Source organism: Tupaia chinensis, unplaced genomic scaffold, assembly GCF_000334495.1.
Source record: "Tupaia chinensis unplaced genomic scaffold, TupChi_1.0 Scaffold143602_1, whole genome shotgun sequence".
In the NCBI taxonomy this organism is placed as follows: domain Eukaryota; kingdom Metazoa; phylum Chordata; class Mammalia; order Scandentia; family Tupaiidae; genus Tupaia; species Tupaia belangeri.
In genome coordinates, this window is record NW_006203448.1 from 2,727,661 (window position 1) to 2,739,137 (window position 11,477).

Here is an 11,477-nt window from a genome sequence, read left to right on the forward strand (position 1 = left end):
CGCGCCCGCAGGTGGGCGCCGACAGTGATCCGCGCCGTGCTGTGCTCCGGACCCCGAGCTCGCCTCCGGGAAGCCGCCGCTCGGCGCTCGGCCCCGAGGGCGCGGGTCCCGGGCCAACTGAACAGGAACTGCTCTCCGGCTGATTCGCGCCGCTGGGCCGGAGCCGGGTGCGTGTGCCGGAGCGAGCGCGTGCGGAAGGCAGAAGGGCAGGAAGTCGCGCTTCTGCAGCGAGGGTGGCGCGACCGCGCGGGGACAGAGCCTTCCTCATTTATGTGTCTGCCAGCGCTGCCTCCTTCCTCCGAAGACTTCAGGGAGAGTCTCCGCGCTGCCGTCCCCGCGTGTGAGCACGGAAGGGCTGGGCGTCGGAACAACATGATTATCCATTAAATTCCAAACTTTGCTTTTTTTAACCCAAAGAATATCGGTGATTTTTGTCCACTGCTAAAAGAAGAGAGAGCCCAGGGCTCTGGAAATGCAGCAGAATCCTTATTTATAAGAGGCCGTCGGGAGTGATATGCAAACCCCCTCCGCCCAGTGAGTTTCTATCCTATGGATACCAGCCTTGCCGTCTGAGCTTGGACGGCCTCCGCACTGGGTCCCGCAGCCTCCGTCCTTTCAATGCCCGGTTTCCTCTGGGACTGCTGGCCTTCCCTGGAGATCAGAGCGGTCCTGTGTGCCATGGGCTGTATTCAGAGCATCGGAGGCAAAGCCAGAGTCTTCCGGGAAGGGATCACAGTCATTGATGTGAAGGCCTCTATCGACCCCATCCCCACCAGCATTGACGAGTCCTCCAGCGTGGTGCTCCGCTACCGGACACCCCATTTCCGGGCCTCGGCCCAGGTGGTCATGCCGCCCATCCCCAAGAAAGAGACCTGGGTGGTCGGCTGGATACAGGCGTGCAGCCACATGGAGTTCTACAACCAGTACGGGGAGCAGGGCATGTGAGTACTGCTGGCCGGAGGGCGGGCCTGGGCCGGGTTGGAGGGCCGAGGAGAAGGGCCTCGCCAGGGCCATCCGGCTTCAGGCAGGTCTGAAGGTGGCCTCTGAGTCCTGCAGTCAGGTGACTCCCTGGAGGGATTACCTGCTGATCCAGATTGGGGTCTTGGTTTCAGGATCTGCCCTGCCACTGTCCCTTGCCCCCAGGGTTCCTGTGTCCTTCCTGCAAGATGCCGAGAAAGCAGAGGAGCATTCCTCCCTGAGCCTCTTCGGCAAAACAAGGATGCGTCTGCCCTAAGTGTCAGAGCTGTCAGGGGTCAGCAGAGAGGCCGCCGCTGTGCCCTGGCCCAGGACCTGTGAGCACACGTGGCAGATACTCGGCAGCAGAGCCGTGTGGCTGGGCTCAGCTGGCCTTTCCGGTGTTTCCAGGACCTGGGGGAATGCCGTTCCGGGTCTGAGGGGATGGCTAGTTTTAGCAATGGCTTCCCAGCAAAGTGCCGCCGTCTCCGAGGCAGTGGGGTGCTCTGCGCAGCAGTGAGGGTCCGTGTGCAGGGGTCTCTATGTGGGGCCCCGCCTAGGAGCAGCCATAGTAGCCCAGTGACCTCTCCTCTGCAGCCTGGCCTCCGAGGTGATCCTCGGCTGATGTAGGCCTCAGGGAGGACCCTTGGACCCTTCTTCTAGAGGTTTCCCTGCTCCCAGAGAAGGCCATGCCCGGTGTGGAAGGCACAGCAGTAGGAGGAAGGGAAGCCTCTTCACTTGAATTTAGTTGTTTCTGAGCACAGAAGCCCCTTTAGAGCAGGCGGGCCCTGAGGGGCAGGCCTGACTCCGTCCCTGGCCGCGGACTCTCCCCGTAGCCTCTCTGCCTTGCTGATCTCCCAAGCGAGGGCCAGCTGGGAGAATTTCCCCAGGAGTTGGGCCTTGTCATTGATATATCAGGGCCACCTGTAAATAAGGCGGGGTGGAGGGTGGCTGGACACCAAATCTCGTGGCCTCTCCACTTACGGCCTGAAGTTTGAGGGAAACAGGAGGATCACTTGAAACCAGGCTGTAACCATGATCACCCCAAAGATCCGGGGGCACCATTAGATACTCTCGGGCCCCCCCACAGCCGGACTCTTGCACTGTGCCCTCCGGCGCTCCAGAGCAGCTCTCAGTCTGGTTCAGGTGGGGGGCAGGCTGCCCCATGCCAGGAGGGACACAGGCTTCTCGGTTACTCCATGAGGAACTTTCCTAAGAAGCCTTAAGCTGAGAAACCTCCGCCGGCTTTGCAAGGCATCTGGGACGGTTGTCAAGAAACGGGTTCTCCATGGGCCTTTGGCTCCTATGTCTGCGCAGGAAGGGCAGGGGAGCCAGGGAGTCCTTCAGAACTGGGACAGACACAGTGGAGGGGCTAGGTCCCCATGAGAGCGGTGGACAGAACGGGCCCGACTGGGGCTGCACAGCCCGAGGGGCAGACCCAGTTCTACCTGACTCCAGCCTCAGCTCCCCACCTGGACACGGGGCTTTCCAGGTGTTCTCAGGCACCAGGGCCTGGTTCTGCACCCAGGAGCCCTGTTGTTGGGGTGTGTGGCCCGAGTCAGGGACCTGGGCTGACCTTGCCCTTGCTGTGCCAGCCCCGGGCTCCTCTGCGCTCCGTTCCTGGTCAGAAGAACCTGGTGCATTCCTAGACTCTGTGGTCCAGCAGACCTGGGCGGGAGGCCAGGCGCTGCCACTTTCCAGAGTGTGACCCGAGGCAGTTTCCTAAGCCAGTGGGAGCCGGCCTCGGTTTACTCATCTGCAGACCCGAGCTAACGCTACTTCCCTGTGGCTTATCGCGAGAATCACTCAAGGCGACATCTGTCCAGCAGGCTGCGCCAGGCCAGCTCCCGCTAATTCCCAGTGCCCGAGGTCTGTGTCCCTAACGGTTGTGATTGTCACTGTGTCGGGCGGCAGCGAGCGATGGTATTTGTGCGGCTGCGACTGCAGAATTAGGGCAGATGTCAGCGCTCGGCATGGCGGACTGGCTGCCCAGCCCGGGGCTTCCTCTTTCACACAGGGCCCACTCCCTGACTTTTCAAAAGTTAAAAATAGCATAGCCGTGGCCGGCTTGCCTGGCGAAGTGGCCAAAGGCCATTTCCCTTGCTCTCATCTGCCCCGATGGTTCCCCGTGCTTCCTCCCCCACCCCTTTCAGTGCAGGGCCTCTGGGTCCGCCCAGCTCCTTCCTGGGTGCACTGGGTTTGTGACTCCAGAGGGGACGGGACCGCCCCTGGGAAAGGGTGGAGTGTGAGGCTGCCCGGCTGGCGGCGTGGAGAGGTCAGGCAGGAGGCTTGGCCAGCACACACGTGGCTCTGGGTGCGGCAAGGCAGCCTCGGAGATGCCGCCTTGTCACCTGTAAAGGGAGATGAGGAGGGAACTCCCCACAGGCTGCCTTGTGGTTCAGTGGGAGGACAGGGTGACCGTCCTGTGGCTGAAGTGTGGGGAAGGCAGCTGCTGGATGACCCGGTACTGACCAGCAGAACCGGACTCGGGAAACGAACTGTGAACTGCAGGTTCCCGCAGTCCGCGGACAGACCGCTGCGTACATTAACCTGCGCGCTCTGGAAATGAGAAGGGCTTGTTTAGAAAAAACCCAGCTATTGGGGACCAGCAGGTGGTGTGGTGGTTAAGGTGCTGGACACTCCCACATGGCTGACCAGGGTTCAAGTCCTAAATCTGGTGGCTTGCTTTCTCACTTCCTCTCTCTCTCACCCTCTGTCTCTCTCTCTGGTCAAATTTAAAAAATAAATGAATTAATTAATAAAATAAGTTATTATTTTTTTAAAAATGAAAAAGCCCGGCTGCTTCCATATCTGCACCTCCTTCCTGGGTGTACACAGAGGCCCACGGAGGGGTTTAGACCCGCTCCTGGCCTCTCTTCTCCGATGCCTGTGGCAGTGACTGTTCTCTGCGTTTGAAGCCCCATGGCACAGAAACAAGTGGATGGTGGGTCAACTCCCCTAGAGACCTCCACCGGCCCAGACGGCTCCTCTGCTTTACCTGGGCCTGGGCTGGATCATTCCTCAAGGAGGGGCCCCTCTGCGTGGGAAGATGTGGAGGGACATTCCTGGCCTCCATGCCAGGAGCACCTGCCTCCCATTATGTCAACCAGCATGGCCCAGAGTCCCCTGGGAGGGCTGTACAATTGCCCCTGGTTGAGAACTGCTGGGCTAGACCCAGGGGATTTGAACCATTAAAATGAAGTCCAGGCACTGGGATTTCGTGGCCTGGGAGGGGACAGCGAGGTGGCACAGGCTAGGTTAGGGCTCTGTTCTTTACAAATGGGCGTGTGTCCAAAATATTAATTCTGAATACTTAACTGAAATCCGTAATACCCCAAACGTTATCCCTACTGGAAATTAATCTTTAAGCCAGGAAGGGAAGTTTTTAGAATGACAGTGTGGCTTTGCAATCTTTGAAGAACAATAATAATAGTAACAGCAGGGTTTGTTAATATATCAACAAAAATAACAACAAAATCCTGGGGCCAGCCGGTAGCATGGAGGTTAAGGCAGCTGGATCCCGCATGGCCAAGGGCACGGTTCGAGCCTCAGACTCAGAGGCGTTAAAAACATGCCAGCGTGTGGACAGGTCCAAATTCCCAGCAGGAGGGAGAAATGGTGGTGAGGGGGTTGAGGCGTGACCATCCTCCATGGGGGATGCTTTAGCTCTCTGTTTCTTTTTCCAACAAGTGCACATGCCCTCTGGCAAAATAATAATAATAATAATACCGCAGCGTTTCCCGAGGAGAGCTGGAAAGTGGTGTCTCCGTACCAGCTCGAGAAGGTTCTATATGGTTCTGGGTCCAGCCCACATGCTGTAAAAGCCAGCCCCCTCCAAACTGTTGAAGACACCTGCCTCCACAGACCGTCCTCCGCAATTCCTCAACTGCCACCTGTCAGCTGGCACAGAGCCTTCTAAGTGACAAGTCACAATTTCTTGCCTGTGTGGGAGACGCTTCTTGGTGTCCCTAGTTTGCCCTTCTTTCAGCCCCCAGAGGCCTGAAGGGCAGTTTACGGCTCAGGATTCTGCCAGGCGGCAGGCTTGGGTGAGGGGTGAGAAGAAGGCCAAGCAGAGAGGGTCTTTGGGTCGACAGGGCCACCTCCCTACACCCACGCCCAGCAGGGTGTGGACCCAGGCTCTGCCCCCTTGGGCCAGTCTCTTAACCTCTCTGAGCCTCACTCTTCCCATCTGTGAAGTGGGAGCTGCAGCGCCCCCTCCTCGGGTTGGCGTGGGGACTCACAGAGATGGTGTGGGTGAGGGCGGAGCCGCGCACGTGTGTGCTGCAGTGTCCGCGTGAAGATTGCGGGGTGAGGGGTCTTCAGAGGTACAGGGAGGCACAGCCTGGTGGCACAGCCAGCAGCAAACCGGACTGCAGGGCTGGAGGCCTCATGGCTGGTGGTGTGCTCGGGTCCCCGGGTCAGCTTGAAAGCACCCCAGTGCCGGCGCTCGGGCCCAAGATGCTGACGAGCGGGAGGGCTGGGGAAAGGGGGTCCGAGTGTGACAAAACCCTGTTGAGCGTGCCTCCCTCTCTCGCACGTGAATTTGTGAAAACGTTCGTGGAAAATGCATATGCTGAATAAGCTGTGCGTGCATTTCAAAGTTGTTTCGCACCAAAATACGCTCGTACTTGGATTCCACTTCCCAGGGACTTCGGACGGCCCCTCAAAGTATCGCCGCGGTCATCACGCTTTCTCTGGGTTTCCAAGGGCTGTCTGGAGCGTGAGAGCCTTGGGCCAGATCTCTGAGGGTCTTTCCTGGTCACAGCATTGCTGACCCGTGCTGTCGCAGGGCTCCGAGAGTCTCGGGAGCGCAGGGGGAGGGCGGGAGGCTCGAGCTGGACCGGTCCCCTGGAAGCCTGTGGTCTTGAAGCTGGGAATGACTTCCGGGGTGTCGTTTCCATCCTATTGTCTCTGAGTGCCCCCCGGACCTCGTGAGGGCCCCATCCTATGAGGACGTAGCCTCTGTGACCTCAGCTGCTTGTCTGAGGAGCTCGCTCAGCTCTGGCCAAGCCGGGGATGGGCCCCACAGGAACATCCTGGTGACCACGTGGTCACCCTTCCTGAAGCTGGAGTCTGAGCTCAGAACAATTGAGGACGAGGCTTCCTCCCTGTGGCCGGAAGGCGGCCTCCCCAGCTGCTGGGCCCTGGCTGAGGCAAGGGTGGGTGGATGGGAGAGGGAAGTCCTTGCTTCGAGGTTCTGGGGTGGGAGGAAGTGGGGGGAACTCCCCCTGGACCAGCGCTGGCCAAGCAATCGCTCCAGCCCTCATCCACTCTCTGTGTGCTGGGACAAAGCGGCTGCGCCCAGAGACGTGTCACGGGGAAGGGACAGATTGCAACGGGGATCCTCTTCGCTGGTCGGATCTGGGTGAAATGGGAAGGACTGGCGCTGTACTCGCACTTGTGTCTGGGAGTACAGTGGGGGCTGCTGCGGGGGGAGCGCGGCCACACCTGTCACAGCTTCGGATGCACACGCCCTACGGCCCTTTCTTTCTCTAGATCTCTTAAGTTATTGTTGTTAAGTTTATTTCTTTTATCAAAGAGGCGGAGAAAGGTCGCAATCCCGCCCCCCAGCCTCAGCTGACCCAGATCTCGGGCACTTGCCTGGCATGCTCAGGGACGTCCCAGGACGTGAACTCGTGAACCCAGGCCTTCCCCTGTGAGACCAGTTGCGATACCGCTTGCTACCACAGCCCTTCCTCAGCTCTTGTTCCACTTTTAGTCTCTCACCGAAATCTGGTCACCAGCCAGGGCTCGGCATATGCCAGGCGCCCACAGTCGAACCCACCGACCAGTGCAGTAGGGGCCCGCGAGCGGGCGAGCGCAGAGCTCTGGGGAGGGTGCTAGCGCAGCACCGCCAAGCGTTCCCCTTCCCCCGGGTGGAAGTCGTGGCCTGTGAGGTGGCTGTGGTAAAGGATCTGCCATATGGGAAAAAGCCATTAAATCATTGCATTTAGAAAAAAATGCTGTGAAACAACATGTAGGGTAGGAATCCGTTTTTGGTAAAGAAAATACTAAAAATGGGAACATATCCTGTGTGTGTATGCAGAAAGAAAGGTCTAGAAGGATGTTTACCCAAGTATAGTGTGGTGAGTAACCTCAGTGGGGAGGAGGGAGCTTTCGGTTTTCACTTTATACATTTCTTACGGCTTGCCTTTTTTTTCCTTTTAAGCGGAAAGCACAAGTTTTATAACTAAAATATAAAATTAAACAGGCGCTTTGATCCTCTCCTCCTGGAGGCCCAGGGCTGTGGCCTGAGTGAAGGGGACTGAGGTGGGCAGGAAGTGTGGCCAGCCGGAAGGACTGGGGCTTGTCGTCGTGGGCAAAGAAGCCCCAGGCATAGCCCAGACTCCAGCTCTGCCTTGGGGCTGCAGCAAGCACTTTCTTGTGGTGCCAGGGAGGGCAGATGTCCCTGAGGTGACCTGGGTGGTGCAGGGGACAGCCCTGGGGGCAGCAGCTTGGGACAGAAGTCAGAAAAACAGGCCAACAGGCTAACATGGAGGTTCAGGCATCTGGGTCCCACACGGGTGACTGAGTGGGTCGAGTCCCAGACACAGTGGCTTGAAAAACACACTGGGCATGTGTGTGTGCATGACCAAAATCCTGAGAGGAGACTGGAGGAGAAGGGATTGCGGCGTGGCCATCTCCACCCAGCCCCCGGAGGTGATGTCTCACTTTGTCTGTCTCTCCAGTGAGCATGTGCACCCTGTAGCAAACTAAAAAGATAAAAAAAAGAAAAGAAAACCAGGCCTCGTCCAGTGTGTAAAGGGGTTTGGGGCCTTGGTGTCTGTAAAATTGTAAAACTTTCAGGACTCGTACTTTTCGCAAATTAAAGTCGTAAATCTGGGGCTGGCCTAGTGGCCTGGTAGTTAAGAGGGCTGGATCCCGGGACTAGCAGTTAGTGTAATGGTTATGTCGTTAGACCGTCAAGTAGTCAATTGTGGTTCAAGTCCCAGACTGGCAGTTTAAAACTCATGCCGGGCACATGTGCGTGCGTGCCCAAGATCCTGAGAGGAGAATGGAGGAGAGGGGAGTGTGGCATGGCCATCCACATGAGGGGGTGGTGATTTCTTGCTTTCGGTCTCTCTCTGTCTCTCTGGTGAGTGCATGCGTCCTATATAAAAAAATCTCTATCAAAAAAAGAGAGAGCGAGAGAGAGAGAGAAAGCTGGATCCCACACACAGCCAACGACATGGTTCAAACTCTGCCCCAGGGGCTTGAACAACAAGCTGGGCACATGTGCATGTGTGCCCCAAATCCCCACGAGCTGGAGATGGAGGAGGAAGGACCGCGGTGCGACCGTACCCCCTGGGGGTGCTTTCTCCCTCTCCTTTCTCTGTCTCTGGCAAGCACGTGTGCCCTGTGGAGAAAAACCAAAACCAGAACCCAGAGACCCACACAAAACAAAGTTGCAGAAGCTGTCAATTTGGGCGTGGTCCATGGGAGGGCCTCAGGCAGACCCTTGCCCTGGGACCTCCAATCCTTATTTGTAAAGGTATTTCTTAAGGGTCGAGTGTGTGCCACTTATGGGAGGTGAAATAGTTGGAAGAAACTATTTAAGGTTATCTCTAATGTTCATTTTAAAACATCAGATTTAATGCATACAGGAAAATCTATCTATATTTACAAACCTCGCGTGTCCCACCTTTTGTTTCAAAGGGGTTTCTTGGGAAACATTACATTTCTTGGCCTGCCCCAAACCCCGTCAGGATGGGCAAATGGAGGAGACGGTACCGTGACGTGGCCACATGCCATTGGGCCGTGGTCTCTCCCTGCCGCTCCCTGGGGAGTGCATGTGACCTCTGGCAATTTAAAACAAACAAAAGGAGAAGGCATTCAAAGGGTAAGGAGACCGGTGACGTGCAGACAGGACCAAAATGAAGTCACTGCTGGTGCCCTGGACCCCGAGGCTGTGCCCTGGCCATCTGGGTCTGGACCCCGCACCCCATTCCCTGGAGTGGCCCGAGGACCGGAGAGAGGGTCCTGGCGGCGTGCTCCCTGCTCATGCTGGGGACAAAGCTTGGCCCAGCCTGGCCATCGCTGCACGGTGGCGGGAGGACTGAGGCACAGCCATGAGAGGCCAGGCCCTCATTTGGGCAGCCCTCCCTGAGGTGGGGAGGGTGTGTGCCTGTTGTCCTGGTCCCAGGTCATACAGGCAGTGTGTCACAGCCCTTCCCTCCAAGGCCACTTGCCCCCGAGCCTCTGGATGTCCTTTGCCTCTCCTGGAAGGCCTTCATACTGGTGGCCCCTGACAGTAGCCTCGGCCCCATCTCCAGCCTCCAGTGAAGGCTTTTCTGGATCCCCTTCAGACTCACGCTTAGTCGGTCAGTCACATAGCTCAGAGCTGTGTGTACGTGTGTGTGCATGTGAGCACGTGTGTGCACATGGGCACATGGGTTAGAATGCATGTGCACGCATGTGTGTGCATGTGCTGGGCAAGTTCTGCTAGGGGTGGGGCGGGTAAGGGCTGGCTAGGCTGTGGGCCTTGGCCGAGTTGCTTCCCCGCTGGGTGACCTAGAACCAGGCCTCGGACGGGCGGGACAGGAAGAGAGCCATACCTCCCCTCGGCCAGGCCAGCAGGGCCTCAGCACGCCCGGGGTCTGGCCAGAGGGCTCAGGGCGGCCAGGATCAGGGCTGAACTCCGGAGCAGGAGCCGTCTGAGCAGGTCTACTGGCCCAGCCCTGGGGTGCCAGGCTCCGTGCAGGAGACTCTGCTAGCGCCTCTGGGTGGCATGTGCACATGGGTGTCGGGGCAGGGCCTGTCGTCCCATCACATAGACACGGTTGCTGTGCAGGGCTGGGGTCTGAGGGTCTACCTCGAGGCTCAAGGTCATTCCAGAACAAACAACAGGAGACCTTACAGAGGAAGGAGGATCTGTGGAATTCATTACTTTACGCACGCATACTTGGAAAATAGGAATGAAATAAAAAAAAAAAAAGGCTGCAGGTCCAGTCAGGGCCAGCAAATCTATTAGTGCAAAGGACTTCAAAAAGTTCATGCAAAGATGGAATTAAAGAACACTTTTTTAAAAAATTTCTTTTCTCTCTTTCTTTCTTTCTTTTTTTTTTCTTTTGAGAGTTTTTTGCTATAGGGCGCGTGCACTCGCCAGAAAGACAGAGAGAGACAGAGGTAGAAAGTGAGAAATCCCCTCCCAGGCGGGATGGCCACAATCCCTTCTCCTCCACTCTCCTCTCAGGATCTTGGGTACGCACGCACACACACATGATGTGAGTTTAAGCCGCCGGGCCTGACACTCGAACCGCAGTCGACTACATGGGAGTCCAGCAACATAGCCATTATGCCAACTGCTGGTCCCGAGAACACTTGGCACCGAAAATTTTTGAGATCCTCGTGTACTTTTATCGTAATGTTTTCCACGAACTTACTGAACACCCTTTGTATTAGAGGCACTCCTCTAACTGCAGACACCTTAAAGGGTTTCTAGAACTTTCCATGTATTGCTGTCAACTGTGTACCAGGCAATGAGTAGTAACACGTTAGTCACAAAATCCTGGCAGGTGGAGGCGGGCAGGCTTGTCCACGGGCTACTGGTGAGAAGTCGGAGGCCCAGAGAGCTGGGACTTGATCGCGGAGCTGGTCCAGCACAGAGCTCGGATCCTGGCTGTTCCCTGTCCCCCTGGGGCTGTGCCCCCAACCATGCTCTCTCCACCTCCCTGGCAGGGGAGTCCCACAGTGCCTGGTAATGGTCTGGACACGCCACGCCCTCGACCACTGCTGTCAGCCAGCTGCCGAGGCCTGTCACCTGTCTGTACCGAGCCAGGCCTGGCATTTGGGGCCTGGGGAAAGGAGAGAGGGCAGACGCAACCCAGGTCCCCAAACAAGGCTGAAGCAGTTAGGAAGTAAAGGGGGTTGAGAAGAGCAGAGTCCTTTTATGAGTTCGCCTTTCTTTTTTCCTTTCTAGTTTTTAATTCCAGTTGGATGAGGGCACGTGTGTGGGCGGGGAGGGGAGCGCCGTGATGGGTGGTCATGCCACAGTCCCTGCTCCAGGGCTCTATCCTGTCAGGATTTGGGGCACACGTGCACGTGCCCAGCTCGTGTTTCATGTCGCCGGGGCCAGGATTCAAGCCACGCAGGTGGCCGCGTGGGATTTGAACTGCACCTCGGCTGTGCGGGACTAGGCCAGGGGGCTGGCCCTGTTGTCTGCCTTTTAAAAACGACTTTCTCAAGTGAGTACGAGCACTGAGCGGGCAGAGGCGGGGGCCTCCTGGAACAGGAGGGTGGGCCCCCGGTGGCAGAGGCTCTGGTGTCTGAGTCCGGACAGGGCCCCTGCTTGCTGCTGTGTGCACGGGGGACGGAGGCCAGTCCTCTGACTCACGCCACATCATCCACCCACAGTGGGTTGACAGACCAGGGGCCAGGCAGGAGAGGGCCCGTAGGCAGGCAGGACCCTGTCCTGTACGTTTTCCGTGGAATGACAGAGAGATCAGCAAGACCACAGTCCCCATCACTCCTCACAGCGGTCCCATGTTGGTCACTGCGGAGTCAGTGCACGTCGGCAGAGGGAC

The 11,477-nt window shown here is 57.5% G+C and overlaps 1 protein-coding gene across 1 annotated transcript in view; it reads left to right on the plus strand.

Moving 5' to 3' along the window:
* The first annotated feature begins 8 nt into the window (after positions 1-8).
* Positions 9-11,477, plus strand: part of FAM78A (family with sequence similarity 78 member A) — a 15,028-nt gene continuing 3,559 nt past the window's right edge. Inside the window, exon 1 of the mRNA XM_006164332.2 lies at positions 9-941. Coding sequence (XP_006164394.1) covers positions 619-941 — 323 coding nt within the window. The 5' untranslated portion in view covers positions 9-618. The remainder of the gene's footprint in view (positions 942-11,477) is intronic.